The 22,406-nt window shown below is 30.4% G+C and overlaps 1 protein-coding gene across 2 annotated transcripts in view; it reads left to right on the top strand.

Moving 5' to 3' along the window:
• The window catches only part of LOC109848863 (la-related protein 1A-like), a 38,412-nt gene extending 16,213 nt beyond the window's left edge, over positions 1-22,199 (top strand). Inside the window, exons 7-14 of one of the 2 annotated variants that reach the window (XM_020418575.1) lie at positions 11,454-11,526; positions 14,768-14,869; positions 19,051-19,358; positions 19,503-19,646; positions 19,808-19,871; positions 20,312-20,457; positions 20,574-20,678; positions 21,768-22,199. In XM_020418575.1, the coding sequence (XP_020274164.1) occupies positions 11,454-11,526; positions 14,768-14,869; positions 19,051-19,358; positions 19,503-19,646; positions 19,808-19,871; positions 20,312-20,457; positions 20,574-20,678; positions 21,768-21,903 (1,078 nt within the window). In that variant the 3' untranslated portion in view covers positions 21,904-22,199. The remainder of the gene's footprint in view (positions 1-11,453; positions 11,527-14,767; positions 14,870-19,050; positions 19,359-19,502; positions 19,647-19,807; positions 19,872-20,311; positions 20,458-20,573; positions 20,679-21,767) is intronic. The other variant, XM_020418576.1, reaches the window with a different exon arrangement.

Here is a 22,406-nt window from a genome sequence, read left to right as displayed (position 1 = left end):
TGGGGGGGGGGGGGGGCTGGGGGGGGGGGTTGCTGATTAATATCTACGACTTCTTGCAATTGGAGAAACTAATATCAAAAAATAAAAAAATTTAAGGGAGTAATATTAATACCAATGGTTTAAGTGACTCATATAAAAAAACCCATATGTGTGCTCATATACTTATTAATGTATATAATTTATGAATAAATGGAATACATGTTTGCGCTTGTTGCAAAAATTATTCTGTAGATGATGGTCGTATACGCGTCCTAAATTCCATTATTGTTCCTTATTGAGCTTGTTTAATTAAATTTCATGATATTTTCTTACTATCTAGATTCACCCTATTTGAAAAAAAATTGAAATTTCAAAGTCTTTTTGTATATTAGGGCATCTCCAACCATACCCTCCAAATTTGGCCCTCCAAATTAGAATATTCTAGGAATATTCCAATTTGGAGGGTGAAATTTGGAGGGTTGCTCCAACCCACACCCTCCAAATGTTTTTATTTTTATTTTTATTGTCAAAAAAGCCATATAAATTAAATAATGTTGGATATAGTTTACGTTATTAATTTTATTGTTAATAATTTATTTGGGAAAAAAATTATAATATTATAAAGGTGTCGATGATAGATTTAAAATAAACTCAATATTAATACTGCAATACAACATATTAAAACAGAATGTAATTTAAATATTGTAATTTATGCTTATATTTTTTTATGAAGCGAATTAAATAGATCCCCGTATTTAAATTTTCATGTTTGATACTTATTTATTTAATTTAAAAATTAATAATTTTATAATAATACTAAAATAAATTAATCTTAGTTTCATTTTAAAGATCTCAGCGAGCCCTTTCCAAATATATAATGATTTCAAATATTAGATTAATAATTTTTTAACTATATTTATTTGAAATTAAACATCTAATTTAAATTACTAAGAAGGATGGCAAAGTGGTAATTTTTAAGAAATCAAATAGTTAAAAATGACAAAATTGTAATTAAAAAATTATGAATAGTGTTATGGAGAGACCCTCCATTTTTTCTCCCCACCCTCCAAATTTGGAGGGTCAAATTTGGAGATCTCCAAATTTGGGGAGTGGTTGGAGAGGTTCCATTCTCCAAATTTAGAGATTTTAGAGATATGGAGGGTGGTTGGAGATGGTCTTAATAAAAATTCAGCCGTCTTTTTAAAGGATTAGGGTTATTTGTTCTTATGTTTTATAAAATTAGAAAATTTTCCATAAAAATTTAGAATGTTTGTAATTCTATAATTTTCACGGATTTTATAAAATCTAGCCTTCTTTTTTACAAATTCAATGAAATCATAGATTTTCTCTATAAATTTTTTAATATTTTAGTGTCATTAGAGTTTCAATAAGTTCTATAAACTTTTTCACAAAATATGAAAATTTTGAAACTCTTTTGGTCATTTCTACTAATTTTCTAAGTTATTTTTTATTTTCTAATTTCAAATTGTGGAAGTCCTTTGGATATTTCTACGAGTTAGTAAAGTTCTATAAATTTTGGATATTTCTAGCTTTGTTAATAACACATAATTAATATACATCTTCTCAAATGTGAAGATAATTTAGGAAGTAAGAATATTTCATAATATTGTCTAATTATCTTTATCTTTGTTTTTAAATTTAAACATAAATAAATGGATCATAAGATAAAGAGTCCTATTTTTTTACTTGTTAGGTACATAATTTAAATCTTTAGATGGTGGAAATTTTGAATCTTTATATGTTTTCTCTAGTAAATAAATTTATTAAGTTAGGAGATTTTATATATTTTTTAATTTCTTTTGAAATAGTTAAACGTGGAGATTGAAAATTTACTTATAGCTTGTATCTTGCTAAAGATAATTCAATTAATTAGAACATGATCACAATGAAATCATGTTAAAGATATTTCTATTAATTAGGATACTTTGAAATGTGAGGAATTCTTTTAGAATTTTGTAAAACCAAGGATTTTTCTATATACTAGTTTTTATGCACGTGCAATGCACGTGGTTAAATATTATGATTAAATATTTTTGAGTAATTTCTTTACTAAAATTTGTTCCTCAGTTCCACTTTGATTGTTTTTGCTCACTTATGTTTTCAAACTTTACTATTGTAATTATTTATTTTCTCTAATGTTTGTTTGAATGGACTACACCAAATTTAAAATTTTCATGTAAGAATTGAATTGACAAGAAATAACTATAATTTAAAGCTAATTTGAATTCTCACATTATTTGGATCAACATGAAACCAAGCTTGACTTGAAAATGTATAATGTTGTAAACGTAAAAAACACTTAAAAATAACGTTATAAAATAAGGATGAATAATTAAAGCCAATAAGCCAAGATGATTAATTAAAATTAGAATAAAACTAAAGAGAATATAAATTTTGTTGCCAATCACTGATAGACTTTAAAAAAATCATAAAATAAAGATTAATGCTAACTCTAGTATACTTTTATATGATAAAAGCATCCAAATAACCATATAAAAATATTAAAAGAGTTTATGAAATTTTTTTCTAAAGATTCTTGATTTTACTCAAAAAATTAAGCTATTTCTTAAAATATTAAATAATTTAAATTTGTGTTGTATTTATAAAGAGCATTGATGAAGATACTTTTGTTTTAGCAGCTTATTCTGAATAAGCCCTGCATATTAGCTTTAAAGTGTACTATATTTTTTTTATCGTGTTATATGGATGTTTGCTTGGTTTGCTTATCTATCTCTTATTTCTTCAATAAGTTGATATATTATTAACACAATTTGATGACATGCATATCTTTCATACAAATTTTAGACAAGTATAAGATGAGTTTTATATTTAGTGACCTTTAATAAGAATTTTAGTTGTAAAATATGTTACTTTCATATTTAAAGATCTTGAAATCTGACAGTACTATTACATGCTAATCTTTGATCGTGTTCTTAAAAATTGATCATTCGTTGATAGTCATATCCCTAAATAAGGTTACTTGCAGAGTCATGCCACTATATAGAGAAAAGAAAAATATTAATTTTAATTTTTTTTTACTTACACTATGATAACTAAGTATCATGTTCATATTTTTGTCCGTTATAGTGATTTTCCTCATCTTATCTAGTTTATTATAACTCGCAATGTAGTTAGTTAATGGCTTCACTTTAGTTTCTAGTGTAAGATTATTTATATAAATTTTATATTAAGTTTATGATTCATTCAGTATTTCTAGAATAAAGTTTATAAGTACTTACTAATTTTTCTTATACTTTTCATGAATAATGTTTTTTAAGACATAATTGTTCTATATGTTTTTCAAGGTGAAGAAGAAGTTGGAGGTCACGAAAAGAAGATGATGATAATGGAAATAATCTAATTTGCAGGGGGGTAGATAATACAGTAAATAATATAATAAATGAGGGTAAGAAGTATTCAACTTGATCATAGGTTTAGCATGTGGGAATATTCTAGAGAATATTCTCACAGTTGGTTAATAGAAGGTACCAACTTGCAAAATTTTGCCAACTTAGAGTATTTTTTGCTATATTTTGTAACTTAGGGTATATAACTACTTCAAGAACGAAATAAAATAGGGTATATAACTGTAATTTAGCCTTTAAACTTTTTAGATTGTTTTTGCAAATTTTAAAATATTGAGGGTGTTAATTACAAGTTTTAAACTTTTAGATTTCATGTTAATCTTTAAGTTTTAAAAAGTCAAAGTGTTTTGTGTAATTTTAAACTTTTAAGGCTATTATATGCAATTTTTGAAAATTTTGGGTTTTTTTATAATACTAAATGTATTGTAATATGTTATCTACATATAATTTCTTAATCTTATTTTTTCTATATTTTTGCGCTATAGGTAGTTCATATGGAGTTAATATAAGATACAATTAGTATTTGGATAGATTAAGATTTAAGTGAAATATTCAAAATAACTTATTTTAAATTGTTGACCTATAGATAGTTCACGTGGAATTAGATAAGACATGATTAAAATTAGAATAGATTAATATTTAAATGAAATATTCAAAATAGTGAATGGTAGTATTGACCATGAAAACATTTTCCTGAACTCGTGCTTTTAAAAGGAGGTAAATAGCATATAATTCGTTATCATTATTCTATGTTATAGTTAAAAACTATAATTATATATTATAATATTAAAGAATTATTTAATTTGTTATAAGCATCTAAATAAATTAATACTAAATTATGATAAATACCCAAAATATAGAAATTACTCATACAATATTCTTTGTATACAACACAGTTTATTAATATTAGAATTTTATATTAGTACAATCATAGGTTTGCACTCTAATGAAAAGAGTATAAAAAAGGTATGTTCACGTGCAATGTAGGAGCATTATAATAGATCAAAACAAACAAAGAAACACACGTCGTTGCAATGCACAAGTGAAAATGCATCATAAATCTGAATTAAAACAAACTTAAAGCTACATAAAAATTTTGATTAAATTACCCATTTGTACATAATGTCATCACAACTGCTCTTGGCGATGTGGTGCTTTCCTCCGCGGTAGCATTATTACTAATAACCAAATAAATAAGTAAATAGTCCAACTACACCAGATACGTGTATCATATATTCATAAACAATATTACAAAAAAATTACCTCGACTTTGCATGTGGATCGGGGCGAGAGGATCTCTCTGTTGGGATGACCGAGGTGGTTCTCTACGGCATCCGAATGAAGCTAAAGCAAACCAGAAAAGGGGGAAACAAGAAAAGATGTTGAAAAAAGAGGAGAAGATTTTGCTACATTTTATTCATAAACTGAAAGTGCCTTTTTATAGGCTTACAAAACAACTTAATCACCATAAAAATCTAAACTAATTTCAGATTTATTAGCAACTACTCCACTAACAAAATAACAACCAAAGACCGAAATTTTAGCTAACAAAAAAAACATAAAAATCAGCAAAATATCAAATCTTTGAATCAGTCTTCAACATTCCCCCTTGATTCAAAGTTTCTTGTCATTCCTCTTGAATCTTCATAGAGCACTTCTCCCCATAATCTTGTAAAGCACTTCTCTTTACTTTGTGATGCACTTCTCATCTCTATCTTGTTGATGCACATAATCACCAACATTCTCTTAAAGGAGCACATCTCTCCACAAATATTGATAGAGCACTTGTCTCAATCTCTCCATGAGTATGGGGTATGGAAGCGAAAAAATTGTTGGATGACATTAAAAACAAAGGTTGATCACTCTATTTTTTTAAATCCTCACAAACCCAAGAAAACTGGAGCTCTGATACCATGTTGAAAAAAGAGGAGAAGATTTTGCTACATTTTATTCATAAACTAAAAGTACCTTTTATAGGCTTACAAAACAACTTAATCACCATAAAAATCAAATCTAATTTTAGATTTATTAACAACTACTCCACTAACAAAATAACAAACAAAGACCAAAATTTTAGCTAACAAAAAAAATAAAAAAATCAGCAAAATATCAAATCTTTGAATCAGTCTTAAAAAAAAGAGACATGAATTTAGTTGGTATTATTTTATGTCTTTTCTTAATCCAACTGAAAGAAAAAACCCCAACAAGAGTTACCCTATAGGCGATGTAGTCATCGGTTTTGTTGGTTAACATGATGTAACACATGCTGCTCTTTTTTGATTTGACTGATCACTGGAAAAAAAACAAAACAAAATAATGAAATTAGATGAATTATGAGCCAAGAAGAGATCAGCTTCACAATAAAATCCTGATGACAGTACTGGTTGAGAAAGGGAACTGCTTACACTAGAATCTGAGTTCAGACGGGTCGACTTGAATTGCAGCTCGTTGGTTGCCCTGGAAGAGAGACAGATGATGATGATGATAAGCCTAGCTTGTTTTTTTCAAAACCCTAAATTAACTATTTTAAACCGTAGGCGTATCGTTTAATTTATACCCTTTAGTTCAACAACTGACTTAGTTAACTGGTCTTTCCTTTAAATTATATTACATCATCAACCAGCGACGTAACTGACGATGGATATATAATTATTTACTCTTCTTTAAATTTGTTATCTCCAAACTCCTCTAATCCCTTAACGAACTCTAATTCCTTAAGAAACAAAAACAAAAAACAAACCAAAATCTCAAATTCAATGTCTTCTTCTTGCATCCATCCATGATCCATGTACTACTTAAACTCTACAGAAATCGGGTGGAGAAGCAAGGACCGCATGATTCAATTTAAAAATTAGAATTTAATTATAGATAGAGTAGTTCAAACTTTATAGGGGTATTTTTATCTACAGAAAGATTTCCCGAACTCGTGCTTTTAAAGGGAGTATGATTTTGTAAAACCTGGGATTTTTCTACTAAATTTTTTATATTATAAAGTCTTCTGGGTTTCAGCACCTAATATACAAAATTTAAAAGTATTTTGGCCATTTCTACTAATAATATTTTAGGTTTATAAAATCTTCAAATTATGTTTATTTGGCCATTTCTACTGGTTGTGTAAATTCTAGGATTTTAGATATTTTCTAGCTTTGTCACTCACATAGACATTTATCTCCTTAATTATGAAAATAATTTAGCAAGTGAGAATATTTCATAATATTATCTATTTTATTTATTTTTAAATTTAAATAAAAAAACGAACGACAACATAAAGAGCTCTATTTTTTTACTTGTTAGGTAACAAATTCTAATATTTAGATTGCTAAAATTTTAAAGTCTTCATTTTTAATGTAAATATAGATAAATAGATGATAAGATAAAGAGTTTTATTTTTTTACTTGTTAGTACCAAATTAAATTTAGATTGTTAAAATTTTAAATATTTGTCTCTTTTCTCTAGTAAATATAAATTTAGATTGTCAAAATTCTACCTTTAACATATGTAAATCAAATATAAGCTTATCTACGTATTGATTAGGATAGGATAGGATAATTGAACCTTATTCCTACAAATACGAATTAAAATTAATCAGGATAAGATGTGATAATAACATAATATCTAAATTGGTCAAGGGTATTTTTGTCCATAGAAAGTTTTTCCCAAACTCGCTCTTTTAAAGATATATATATATATATACATATTTTTTTTAAAAGTACGAGTTCGAGAAAATCTTTCTATGGTCAATATTATCCTTAGTTTTTTTAATATTACATTATTATCCTAATCTATTCTAGTTATCCTATCTTCTTTTGAATTGGTAACCAAATGATTTATTCTATCCGTAATGAGACTTAACATGTTATTGGATAAAATAAATACGTTTCATATAATTCAAATTATTTACTTATTTTAATTCGTAGAGAAATCTAAAAAACATATGCTAACCAGCACCTATTTTTTTGGACTTTGTAAAAAATATTCTCTAAATTTTTTAAATTACAAAAACACACTTATAAATTCAAAATTTTATTAAAGCATCTTGAAAATTATAAATTTTACTTATCTTAATTCAGTGAAAAATCTGAAAAACATATGCTAACTAGAAACTATAAGTTTTTTTTTTACTTTGGAGAAAATATCTTGTAAGTTTTAAAAATTACAAAAATACCCTTAAAAATACTAAATTTATAACAAACACCTTGAAAATTCCAAACCTCTAAACATACTAAAAACCTACAAATAACACAAACAACCCCTAAAAATTTATGGAAATTGTAATACACAATCTGAACTTTTAACAAATTAAAAATAAAACCCTCAAAATTATAAAATTTATAAAAATCCTGATAATTTCTAACCTAATAGAATATTAAAAGTATAGATATTATAAATATCCCCTACATAATTTATAATTTATAGAAAACGCTCTTAAAGTTTCAAAAACTACAAAAAAAAATTTAAAATTCAAAATTTACAAAAACACCCTGAAAATATAAGTACCATTTAGCCATGTTTAAATTACAAAAAAAAACATTCTAAAATTTAAAGATTTCAAAACTTAGAAACAACATAGGTGGATTTCAGGGATTACCATTAGGCACATAGAAATTTAAAATTAGTAAAAACAATAACCTCAAAGGTACAAAAATTACAAAAACTCTCTTAAAAAAGTAAAAAATTATTAAAAACTCTAAAATTTATAACTTATAACTGGTACATATGAAATTTAAAAATTATCAACAGATTGCTAAAAATTTAAAATTTTTAAAAAATAACCCAAAATTTTAGTAATTATAAAAATACATTCAAATTTTCAGAGTTACGAGAAATGTTCTAACATTTAAAAACTTATCACCAATACACGAACCATAAAAATTATAAGCGCCCAACTTAAAATTTAAAATTTTCATAAAATACTATCAAAGTTTAAAAATTGTAAAACACACCTCAAAAGTTTAAATCACAAAAGACTGAAATTTGGCAAAGAAAGGAGAAATTTTTTGATATTATTACATTAAGATATAATAGGTTAGCATTAATTGATTATAATGTATAAATATTTATCTCTAATGTTGATAATATTTATTTATAAAGTAAACAAAATACAAGGAGTTATTTATGGAAAAACTATCAGAAAGTTCAGAGATATCCTTTAAAAGAACTAAATTGTTTTCATTTCAAATGGAGAAGTGAAGGAAATAAACTCAAAATTCAGAAAAATTCATGAATCATCAGAATTGACATTGATAAAAAGCATATCGAGCAAAGAAGCACTAACCGAGTTCTTCTTGAAGAACATATTGAACAATTATATCCTAATTAAAAAAATATTATTCATGAAAAGTACAAGAAAAACTAGTAAGTACTTATAAATTTTCATACTTTATTCTAAAAATACTGAAGGAATCATAAACTTAATATAAAATTTTATATAAATAATCTTGTAATAGAAACTAAAGTGAAGTCATTGATCAACTATATTACGAGATATAATAAACTAGATAAGATGAGAAAAATCACTATAATGGACAAAAAATATGCACATGATACTTAGTTACCATAGTGTAAGTAAAAAAATTAAAATTAAAATTTTTCTTTTCTCTATATAGTGGCACGACTCTACAAGTATCCTTATTTAGGGATATGACTACCAATGAAAGATCAAATTTTAAGAACACGATCAAAGATAAGCATGTAATAGTACTGTCAAATTTCAAGATCTTTAAATATAAAGGTAACATATTTTACAACTAAAATTATTATTAAAGGTCACTAAATATAAAATTCATCTTATACATGTCTCAAATTTGTATGAAAGATATGCATATCATAGTAAACTGTGTTAATAATATATCAACTTATTAAAGAAATAAGAGATATATAAGCAAACCAAGCAGACATCCATATAACACGATAAAAAAAAATATTACACATTAAAGCTAATATGCATGGCTCATTCAGAACAAGCTGCTAAAACAAAAGCATCTTCATCAATGCTCTTTATAAATACAACACAATTTTAAATTATTTAATATTTTTTAAAATAGCTTAATTTTTTGAGTAAAATCAGGAATCTTTAGAAGTGATTTTCACGGACTCTTTTAATTTTTTATATAGTTATGTGGATACTTTTATCATATAAAAATGTAACAGAGTTAGCATTAATTTTTATTTTATGATTTTTTTCTAAAGTCTATCAGTGATTAGCAACAAAATTTATATTCTCTTTAGTTTCATTCTAGCCCACTTTTAATTAATCATCTTGTCTTATTGGCTTTAATTATTCATTCTTCTTTTATAACATTATCTTTTCAAGTGTTTTTCACTTTTACAACATATAAGTATATGATGATATGATATGCTCTAGCTTGAGGGGGAGACTTAGATATTATCAATAATTTGGTATTTGTAGATTTAATAGATATGATGAGATATTATTGAGATACTATGACGTGATTGGATATGATTTTATTTCATAACCATTTTGTAATATTCTCCTAATCTATATTTAAAAGAGGTTAGGATTATATGAACAATAAATCTTGGCATTTTCTATTTCTCTACAATAATCTTTTGATGGGGATAAGGATAGGTTACGCATGAACCGAACTGATGATGGGAACACAGCTCAGAAATCTCCATTCAAATTTCAACCTAGATCAGAAATTACAGTTCTCTTCTATGATTTTTTCTAAAAGATAAAAGATAAAAGATGTACGGGGCAGATAATTCCATGGGAGTTTCAAACAGATTACAGTTCTCTTCTATGTTTTTTTTTTAAATGTCAGTTTTGCAAGGTCAGGATAAGCATGACTCAGCTAAACTAAGGAAATTCTAATATACTCAGAGAACTCTACCCAAAAACGTGTTTATCTCAGAGAACTCTACCCAAAAACGTGTTTATCTTTGAATATAAGTGAAACAATTACTTGTGCTATTTATCCAATCTTAAACCTAGTAGTACTCTGAATTTAAACAAACTTCTATTTGAGCCCAAATACTTGAGTATATGATAAAAGATAATATTTTATTTTAAAACCCTTAGGATCCTTATCTGCAAGTCTTATTCTTTTAAAACCCTTAGGATCCTTATTTTAAACCTAGTAGTACTCTAAATTTAAAACCCAATTATTTAAATGCCCAGGACTGGGTACGGGAGGAGCCTCCGTCCTATTCTTTTCCCTTCAAACGTGTAGTTAGTTGCATCTTTTTGTTTCCCAACAAATTCTTTTGCACATGCAATATAAGCAGATATTATAAAGCTTTAATATTTCAAGACACGGGATGCTTCTTCATGCTTTTTGCAAGCAGGTAAAGTCAATTTCTTATTCTATGTAAATAGGATAACTTTATAATTATCTTAATTACACAATTTGAATATGGGGGTGGTGAGTCAATTTAATGACAATCTTGGATGCTCTGAAATTGCATTTTCTCCTTGTTTATTCACAAATCTCAAGGATGACCCTCGAATGTTTTATTATAGTGTTTCTTTTAGAATTAAAATCTTGAATAATCTGAATTGCATTCCCCCTTATGCCTGGTTTTTTTTTTTTTAAGTAGTCAATTGTCTTTTAGCTAACTTGAGTTGATGTTCTCCTGAGAGCTTATGTTTTCTTTGGATGTTTGTTGCTGTTTTTCTTGAAGGATACTCAGTTGTCCTCTTTCCACTTTTTTAATTGAAGAATTTTAAATGTTAAAGGCAATACTAAAATAGGGCATACGATCTATTGTATTAGGGCAGAGGTTTAAAGCCAATGCAATTACCTGGTGATGAAAGGCAACAACTATTTTAAAACTTAAAAATAAAAAACAGAACAAAATAAAAAATAAAAAAATCACATAAACATAAATATTTTTTTAGCAGATATGCAGAGGCAAGTAAATTTTTTTATGTCTGACAAAATATAAATCTAGATGTAAAGTATAATGCTGCGATCAAAATTATAAAGTTGAAGATGGCATAAACGAAGCACTTATATGATCTAATTCCAAAAAAATCATATTTTAGGAAAGTTTGTATAGTTATTCGTCATTGTTTATTTGATTCTGGCGTTCTTTCTTCTGTTCTTAAATGAATTGATTTTTTAGCAGAATTGATAACGAAGACAACGGGATGGATGTCAATGACCAAGATCTGCAAAAACTTGTTAATGTTAGCCAGGTAAGAATATCATTATATTTCTTCTTTTATCTTCCATTCATTCTTCCTCTTTTTTCAAATAATTTTTTATACCATATTTCTCTGGCAAGTTCTAAAGGTTACTCATAATTATAAGCAATGCTAATTTTCTTTGGTGCATAAATAACACTTCTCCAATATATGTTATTCCTGAAGTTTGTTGTCATGTGGAATTGATCATATGGGTCTATCTACAATTTTTATCTGCGGCCTTCGGCTTGTTGTACTATATCATTTTTCCTTCTTTTCTTTTCCAAAAATATTGACTCTCATGCCTTGTTGATTATGATTGAATTATATAGATTTCTCATAGAGCAGAAATCACCAAACACATCAATGGTAATACTCATATTGTGTGCAAGCCAGCAAAATTAACAATAAGAACAAAAATCTTATTCTCATTTTAAATCGAGTATGTGATATAACGATTTATTTATTTTTGAATTTTATGACCTTTAATTATTTTGAATTAAAGCCTTTGTCTCAGCTAGCCTATCAACGACAGATCATTCTCTACCATTTTAATCCAAGCCTATCATTGATCCAGTAATGTCGTCAAGTATGGTCCTACCTCTCCTATCTGGCACATTGTTTTTCTCATTGTTTTTCTCACTTTGTCTACATCGAAACATCTCAAGGGATTCTCTATTCTGAACCTCATCTAGAAGCATCCTTTTGTCCAATTAGCTCAACTAAGCTTCATTTCCTCATTTATTTATCAGATACATGTTCTTTTAGTGCTTAGTCTCCATTTATCTACCTAATCATACCCACACCTTATTAACTTGAAATTATGGTTTGTCTCCCAAATTAATAACTATATTCCTTTCTTGACTGCTTGTTTCGGGGCAATTCTGATCTTCCAAATGCAGTTGCAGCAGTTCCTTTGGCTTGGTGCATTAATTGGTTTGTAGTGCATATATCAATACCATCTAGAGTTCGTCATATTATCCTTATTTGAGGTTATATCTAACTTATTGACATTGTACATGTATTTCTTGCCATGTTTGAGATTCCCACCAGTTGTCTACATTCTTATTCCATTTATGACTACTTTATTTGGCTTTTTCTTGCTTGTTCAACACTCTGGCTCGTCAGGTGTTTTTGACTCCTTTCATGCTTAGCCCCACTAGAAGGAATAGACTAGTGTGATGATGAGGGTACATGGTACATACACATTTTATGGTACTTGCGGTTGGTTAAGACATGCTTTTTCCTCCACCCCCTCTCATCATTGCGAATGCTCTAGTACGAGGCATTTTGGAAGCTTTTGATAGTTGACATTTAGCTTTTTATAGTTGACATTTAGCTTTTTAACATGTCCTAGGCTGCTAGCTGACACGTGTGCATACAGTGGTTTTAATAAATCAGAAACAGTACATTGCCCGTAATCATATATTTATCAGCAATATACACTGAACATGCAGCTATTGATCACATAAAAGTGGCTTTTTGCAGCCAATTATGTATGTGGCTAAGATCATGTATGCCCTTCATTAATTGTTTATTTGGCATTTATATGCTTTAGGGCGGATGATTGATGGGCTTTGAGGCGTGAAAAGAGACCCACAAACTTTTAACGTATCACTGGCACTTGGTTATTGACTTTTTTTGAATTAGTTACCTATAGCTGTTACTAAGTCATAATGTCATATTGTTTTGATGATTTGACTGTCGACATTTGGTATGGTTAATTGGTCATTCACTTGACTTGTTGGTTCATCATTCATGGATGCTTTGTATGTATGTTTTTAGCTTAATACTCGTCCATATTTTCGTTACGTATTCTCTTTCTTGTTAATTATTAATTTGTTATATACCTAGGTTTATGTTTGTATTCTCTCTCTCTCTCTCATATTGTAAGAACACACTTTCCATCCGATTAGCTCTCATTAGTCATACATCATAAACATTCATAAGGAAAACATAATTACTGTCCATCATATAGATATTCATTTTTCCACGAATTTCAGTTTTCCGAATGTCTCTGGACTTTAGTTTTTGAATCTTACGCTTTTGTTTTGTTTTTCTTCAAATGAGCTAAGATACAAGTACATAGGACAAATAGCTGACAATGATACCACCACTCGTATCTTCTTTACTTTTCTGTTTAGATATACTTCATTAATTGTACTTGAGATTGAGGGTTTTACCGTATCTTTTAACTGATATATAAGCTCTAAGCAGTTCTGTTTCTGTTGCTATGATTCAATATAGTTCACTTAGCAATCTCCTCTTTCTTCTCTCCTTATGGAGCTATGGGGTCACTTCTTCGCCATAATATTATACTCTACTGTTTCTGCAAAAATATATTCCATATGTTTTATCTTTATTCTACTAATTCGTACTGATTTAGATGCAAGAGGTTTTTCTTTTCCATGCTTTTATTTGATTAGGACCATCTCAATCTATATCATTTTCCAAGCACCATTCACTATTCAACGAGATTTTGAACATGCTCAATGAATAAATATTTAAAAGGTCAAAGTCAGAGTGGTACCACCTTAATGTCATATCTAAGATACGGAGAATATGGACGTAATTGCTGCATACTAGTTCTTCTGAAGAAAATCATGCTAGCGAATTAATAATTGATACCCCGGTTGTATGTGTGCTTAAACCAACATGGTTAGTAGGCAGCTGCTTGTAATCATGTCCTGTGTTTATGATGGGTAAATATGTAAGGACTTCTCTCTGTAAGGTTTATAGTTTATTACTTAAATAGCCTCACACCTAATATGCCACGAAATCCTGTTCAACTTTGTAGTTTTTTTAACATCTTTTCAGCTTCTTTAGCTTATTATATATTAATTTAATAATAAAATCAACTACAGTCTACAGATCATGAGGTATATTTGTTCACTCTGATATTCGGCTTAATGAGCAATGAGCATTACTGTGAGTTAATAACTGTGTTTGTTATACATGATTAATATAAAGGTTGTTTTGCAAATTTTATATGCCTTTCCCTTTTTATTCAGAAAAATTAGTTTCATTTTTTTGTCCAGTTGTTGTCGCGTTCCTATAACTCAGTTTGTTTTGGTTGCATTTAGTGGTCTAAATGTTAGAAAGATATGCCCACTAGTGATATCATTGCTTTTAGGACATGTGTCAGATGATTTCACAATTTAAGGGCATGATTCTTGCAAAATCTGCATAGACATCAGTTTTTCTGCAGTTATGAATAATTTCTAAATTTTCATTCTATTTAAATGATATACAGGAATCAAGGATAGATGAAAATGATAGATCTGGCCTAGAAAAAGAGTCAATTTCAAACGAGGAAGCTTCTATCGTTGATGAGGCTCTTTTATTTTTTGAGCAGGTAATGACTTTTCATCTTTATGTAGAATTATTTCTCGTTGATTATAAGATGTAGGATTGGACACTATGAATTCATGTGACTGACTCAAGATTAAACTTCCTTGTTCCATTACCAGTGAAATAAGCTTTCCCCTTTAGTTATTGATAACATCTTGTTTTATTTCTCTTAATGTGTTTTTCCATTACTTGTCTTATTTGTAGAAGTGCAGTTTCTCTTCGTGTCTTATTCAGTAGCAATTTAGAAATACATGATGATGTCTTGTATCCAGGTAGGTTCATCAATGCTCCAAAAGAATAAAGGCCACTATTGAAATTACAAAGAGGGTCATTAGTAGAAGGAACTAAGTTCCCATTTGTGGAAATTATAATTGCTCTATATAAAACATGAAAGAGAAAGGGAGGAAGGCAGAAACAAGAGCAATCATTACTCATTATCTTATAAGTTCAAACTGTTGGTCGTAGCCTGTCGTTACTTAATACAGTCCACCTCCTTGCACTTCTTACTGCATAAAGGTTCATGGTACATTCATTATTTTTATTGTCAACACCCTATGTTGCATGGTTACTTCTATTATGATTCCATACCTGTACCCATACTAGACACCGGCATTTAGTTTGGACACTCCGTGGATGTATGCATACAATTATTTAGACATGTATTCAAGTATATAATACATGCAATGTCCAACACCTGCTATACACCTCTTGGACTTATAGCCTACATTTCGCACATCCACTTCTTAAAACCATTGGAACAGGTCTGGTTTGTTTTATCACGTGTTTAGTTCATAATCATAATTTGAGGGGTCTTTTGGGTGTCATTTTAAAGATAAAATATTTTCTAATTCATAATCTACATATAATAGAAACAATCTACGTATATAGAGTCTAAAAATGTTTAGGGATTTTAATTCTCATAGCATATGAATTGAAATTTTTTTGATATCTTGTAAATTATTAATTTCATCAAGCACACATGCTCCACTCGCACGCGCGCGCACTACACACACACAAAACACGCGCGAGCGCACATATAGTAGCCGTCTCCCGTACTCTACACAGATTTTCCGTGTCCCATAGCCGTACAGGCAACAGTGCATATGTCTGGTGCAAGGTAGGCCAAATCGACTCGAGAAAAAAAGAAAGCTAAGTGGTTAACTGATTCCATGATCTCTTTTGTTTTATTTTGGGTTAATACCTGGCCTTTCTTAATTAACTTCATTTCCAAATTTATAAAGCTCATAGTTTTGAGATTGCTTTTTAAATTACAGTAGTTTTATTTCATTTTTCTTAAAAACTGAAGTGCTATTATTATTATTATCCATTATTGTGAACGTCTTAAATTCTTCAGATGTACCACAAGTTTTCCATGTGCCATACGCTTTGAGGAGCTCATGGTATGTGTCATCAAAAGTATGTGTTGTGCGCATCTCTTCTCTATCCACTTTGCACCAGATAATACATGCGTAGGAGCCCAAAATTTGCCTATTTTAGAGAAGTTTCCCTAGAAATACTCTCTAAGCATTAGAGTCCTAGATACCAATTCGACTAAGTCTATTGACTTGTACAGCATGCCACATGAAGTGGCATATTGCATTCCTATACACCGCATCACGAACAAAAGTATGCAATTTATTTATTACTAATTGCCCTTTAATAGGTTTTGCATGGGGAAAAGACAAGTATGCTCCTAAATCAAACAGCGATGACTAAGCTAATTTTGAACCAGGAAAACATGTATAGAAAGGTGATGTTTCGCTCATGTGGACACTGAATTTAGTGGACACCAGACAGCAATGGTCAAGTAACTCTTTTCTTTGCATTTTATGTTTAATTCACACTCAAAGCATAAATTAACTGATACAGAGCGCTGCATTTGATAGAAGTCTATTATATACGGCCCAATTTCAAGTGGACCATGCAGCATGCAGCCCGCCTAAAAAAAAGACAAGGCCTTGTTTAAAATTAAGCAATTACAGTAGTATAAATAGGTCTGGTTGATTTGATTTGGGTAGCTGCTTTTGGGGGTAGAACTGTTAATAAGTTCATTTTTTTAAGGTCAAACTCAATGTTTGAGGTTGGATTAGAAGAGTCCTATTTGAATTTGATAGTTTAATAAGTTGGAGTTTTATTTAAATATAAGTCTTATCTCTAACTAGGTACCTTTTCTTGGATCAGAGTTTCTCAAGGCAATTGTTTTGTTGCAGTATTTATTTTCATATGTTGAAATTCATCTTCATTTCTTTAGTTTTTTCGTTGATTCTGAGAGTTAAACTTCCAAATGTGCAATATTTCTAAACCTATACTCTTCAACGACTCCTAATGAATTTAATTATACTTCGAAATGTATTTTCAGAATTTATTGAAATCCTGCTAATTCTTATCTAGTTGCAAATAACCCCCTATAACATTGAGACTAAAGCAAACATGGTATCAAATCAAATTCCAGCCAGGATCAGATATAGGATCGTTTGTTATCATTGCATTCATCTGATGCAAGTGATGAACAATGCATATGACTTCATGTATTCATGTGTGTACGCATATGTTAAGTAATGGATGATGCATATATGACTTCATGTATTCTTGTGCATGCACATGTGTGAATACTTTGGTGTGCATACGTGTGTGCGTGTAGGTGGGTGGGGAGCATGCGTTTTTTGCGTACATGTGTGCGCATGTTTGTGTGTGCGTGTACTTTTTGTGTGCATTGGGCTATCAGTTTGAAATTTGCTTGGGGCTTTCTATTTATGTGTTGACAAGAAGTGTATCCTGCTTTGGTTCGTTAGGTTTTAATCTCAAGTTCATACGATTTTAATGAGTTATTGCAAATTTGATATCGCTGAGGTTCTCTTTGTCATATTTTTTAAAATATGTTTTGAGTTAGCATCCTAATGTTTTTTTGCTAGTAAGGTGGTCTCTATGAAGGGATCTTTTTTTGTCTAACAGGTAAATTAATGTAAATAAGGACATCAATTAGCATGAGAATGATGCCAGGGTGATGGATTCATTACCAACCACTATTGATGACATCAAGGCTCTTTTCTTGTCATGATTGAATTTACAAACCTTAGTACCAAATATGAGATATCTCATTTTCTGATATTGATCAGTATTTGGCAGAATGGTCAGGCAACAATTTCGAAAGTAGAAATCTAGAGAGATGCTTAACATCTGAAACATAAATTAGTAACAATCAAATGCGACTTTAATAGAAGAACAAAAAGAAATGAAAGAAAAGTTTATCTCCAAAGCCTAGACATGCATTAAACTAATCTTTGTTTAATTATAACAATTTTCCTTGATGTCAAGACTCCTAAGGAAAGGAAGTTGAACTGGAACATTTTTTTATAGAATACTGTATGTGAGCAAATAGTTCCAATGACTTTGCAAGGAAAAGTTTGGAATACAGCTAGAAAACTCACGATGCTTTATGGATACAACATGCAAAAATCAGAAATTAAGCAGTATGTACAAAAAAATAGGTGAAGCTGAATTGAGATGGATGAGAGTCAACAGTCTAAAAGATAGGACGACAGACGTTTGTATATGATTGGAGTTAGTGGTAGCTTTCATTTCAAGGATAAGAAAATGCACAATCCTTTCTGGTTTAGACATGTGCACAGTAAGCAGTTAGTTTACCAGTTAGGAGTCATAGGGTTGAATCTTTCTTTTCTTTTTCGGGTATATTTTATTTCATATGATCTCTCATAGTCCCACCCCAGCTAAATCGGTGAACTAGCCTCAGTGTCTATAGCATTGTAGTTGAAGGTGAGGCTAGGGCTATAAATACCAAATGAACATTGGTTGGTCAAACCAAAGAAGACAGGTTATTGCAGATTTTTCCCTGGAGAAGTGTTTTATACTTGTCACTTCATTTCTGCTTGCAGTCTCTATTGGCATATTTTGATTTTGGTTATGCAGTTTTCCTGCTTGACTCTCTCTTATCATTCTGCAGCATGGAGATAAGTACAATGGTCGAATAGTCAATAGGGAAGGTGCTTATAAATGCTTTATACCAGATTCAAGCTTTAGCTCAGTGATTTGTGTAATGCGTAATGTTTAATATTGCATAATTGCATATATGCTTTATTTCTTTCTCAGTTTCTTTCCTAACATCTATCCCTCGTCTGACTATTATGGTTTCTGGAACTATATTTATGCCCTTGTGTCTTGCAACAGTTGCGTGCCAAGCATTCTGGAAATCAAAGACATAATTCTGGGACCAAAGTAGGAGATTCCAAATCCTCCGCCCATGGAAATCCTTCTCTGAATTATAAGGTGAACATCAGTGGAACTGATGACTTGGGTCATTCTCATAGTCTGAGACAGCAAACCAAAGGCAATAATAAATCAAGTTCTTCAAGTAATCAGCAATTTTTCCAAAGTAATACTAGGAATCACAACAGCAGTCACAATGATCAGGGAGCTGCGTCACAAAGCCCACCACTTGGCTCTTTCTTTGGGTCAGCACATGCTGAGAGTGATGGGTGCGCTCATATTTTAGTTCTGATTTAAAATTCTGTACCTGCAGTTGTAGTTGTTGTTTTTCTGTTCTTTTCTTTCTTTTCTTTTTTTTTTGGTCTCCAATATGTTTTATTTTGTTTGATCCATTGTATTCTTTATTTTTGCAGTCCTACATTGTCAAAGTCGAGTGTTTTGCCTGATGGATTTTTTTCTGGAAGCAGTCCACCTGTGGGATATTTGCCAAAATCTTTAACACAATTTCAGCATCCTAGCCTCAAGCTGTTGGAAACAATTGAGTTTAAGCAGGAGAAGTACAGCTCTCTGTCTATTATACACATATACAAACACATGCGCAAATGCATGCACATGCACACACTTGCCAGAAATTAGTCATGATAATTACACACATCCCATCTCCCTCTTTGTGCTGCAACATCCTTTTGATGATGTGTTCTGTTGTTATTTGATTTAGGTATGATAAGTTTCGCAAGAGGTGTCTTAGTGATCGAAAGAACTGTGGAATTGGTTGCAGCGAGGTATGGCATTATTGTGAGCAAATTTTAAATCTTCGTAATAATTAATTGCATACTTTATATCCTAGATCTCCAATTTCAGAAATTTTTTCTGGGCACTCTTACAGCAACTACGATCATCTTTTAACGGCATGGTCTATCTCACGATATTTTGCTCTGAGAATTTTTCAGACATCTTTGCTTTTAGTCAGTAATTCCAGAAAATTTATCATTGTTCCAGTGTGCTTTAATTTCTTATCCTTCCTGTTCTATTATTTTATGGATGCTCTTTGATTGTGTCAACATCCTGCGTTTAATTCCTTTAGAGCATTACTAGTCCTGGTTCATCATTGTTCTTTGATTTGTTTCCTACTTAAAGCTACTGGTTAATGTGTTATCATTCTCAGGACAAGCACACAGTCTCCTTGTTTGTATCGTATTTAATGTTGATTTGTTATTTGCAGAAAATGAACGAACTCTATCGATTTTGGTCATATTTCCTCAGAACTGAATTTAAGCCACACATGTATGAAGAGTTCAAAAAACTAGCCCTGGAAGATGAAGCTGCTAAGTGTGACTATGGTATTGAGTGTCTCTTCAGGTTCTACAGGTATCTCCCTCAAGTTCCAATTTGATCCCCTGGAAAAGATGCCGTAATCACCATGATATGTCACTTGCTTCATATGTATGCTGATTTGTTTCATTTTTTTTTTTTTTTGTTTACAGTTATGCTTTGGAGACACAATTCATAGAACATCTTTATGACGATTTTGAGAAGCTGACGCTTGAATTCTACCATAAGGGAAATCTTTATGGTCTTGAGAAATACTGGTATTGTTCTTGTGTTGATGTTAAGTTAATTATCTTTTGCCTGTTGGGCAGTTCATCAAGGTTAAAAAGTAACTTTAAAAAAAAATTAAAATAACTTTGTTGCTTGTCAATTATTCTTCAGAGTATTAAAAAATCGTCTCACAAATCTACTACCCTTTATTCCACACATGAACTACCTTAACTGCGAGTTTCGGCTTTTATTTTAAGTCATAGCTTTTAAACCTTTAAGCATTGTGAGTTCTTCTGGGATTTTATAAGCAGTAAGGTACCAAGACTCGTTAAAATTCTCTTGTTTGCATTGTGGTCACAGATAGAAGTTAGTTTATTCACATATCTTTAAGTGAATATGTGACACTTAAAAGTCTAGCAAATCTTCCCATTTGGTTTTATGATCATCTCATCATCTTTCTTTTTTCCTTTCCACCTTAACATTCCAAACTTTATTTAGCCAGTTAAGGTAGTTCATTTGTCGAGGATTTGGAATGAAAGGTAAGCTGCCCTTTGAGGTTCTATATTTTCATAAATTGAATCTGCTAGTAACTTTCAAAAGATATCAATAACTTTATTCAGAAGGTTGTCGCCACCCGACAACTTACTGCTATGAGCTGCTACCACTTGTGTATTTTCAAAGAGCCTCAATTTCCATGGTTTCCCTGTCAGGTATCTGAAACTGCATAAACTTTAACCATTGCATATCTACCACTAACACATAAACCCTCAATTTCTCCCAACGCACGCAAACCCCAAAATAATCCTTGCTAATTCAGTTTATGGTAAATTTTACAAAACCCAATGGACTTATTTTGAGATAACCCCCCAAAAAGGTTGCAATGCACTTGATCCCCTCAAAGCTTTGCAATTTTCAGATTACCCCCAACATTTTGGGTTTACCTGGAAAGGTATTGGGGTAGTGTGATGTTTCCAACCTTTTGGGTGTTATCTCAAAATGGGCCAAACTACTTTGAAGGGCCAGACTGGATATCCTTCCTCTGCATGCAGAATATGATAGTAGACTATAATAACCTTTTGGAAACATATTCAGTGTGCATCATCAAACTTTGTTACTCTTATTGTTGTTGTCATATGTAGGGCTCTGCACCATTACCGGGATGAAACCGACCCGCCTTTGAAGAAGAATCCCGAGTTGGAGAGACTTCTGAGTGAAGAATATCGTGTCCTGAGCGACTTCACGGCCAAAGAGAAAGCTCATAAGGCTGTTCGCTGAAGAAAATATTATTCCTGGTGCCAAGGTCTCAAGTCCTCAGCCAATAAAGCAGTCAAGCTAAATAAATAAATAAGAAGTTTTTTTTTTTTTTTTGGTAGGAGTATTGCAAGGAAATTCTTTCGTTTTTTGGGGGTTGACAACAGCTGTACAGATGTTTGCTGTGATTCTGCTGCTGCAAACATGATGACTGGATAAGAAATTTAGTTTTTTAGTACGGAAGGGAGACAATAATACTGGTTCTGAAACTGTGAAAGTTGAACAATAAGAGCTTAAGGTTTAGCCGTGCATTTTTTTTAGTGTCTCTGATTTTATGGCATCTTGCTCATTGTTTGGGTCATTCTATATTATTTTTCTTTATTTCAGTTTTTTTAATTAATTTCAAGTGTTGTTATTTTCTGAGCTCATAATCTAATAGCCTGGTTCCATTATATAATGTATCTTGTGTCGTTGATTCATCAGTCTTCATCCAATTTCTGCACTGGAACCGCTTCCGGTGAGAAGTT

This window comes from Asparagus officinalis, chromosome 7 (assembly GCF_001876935.1).
Source record: "Asparagus officinalis chromosome 7, Aspof.V1, whole genome shotgun sequence".
NCBI classification, from domain to species: Eukaryota; Viridiplantae; Streptophyta; class Magnoliopsida; order Asparagales; family Asparagaceae; genus Asparagus; species Asparagus officinalis.
This window is presented reverse-complemented; position numbering and strand designations above follow the sequence as displayed.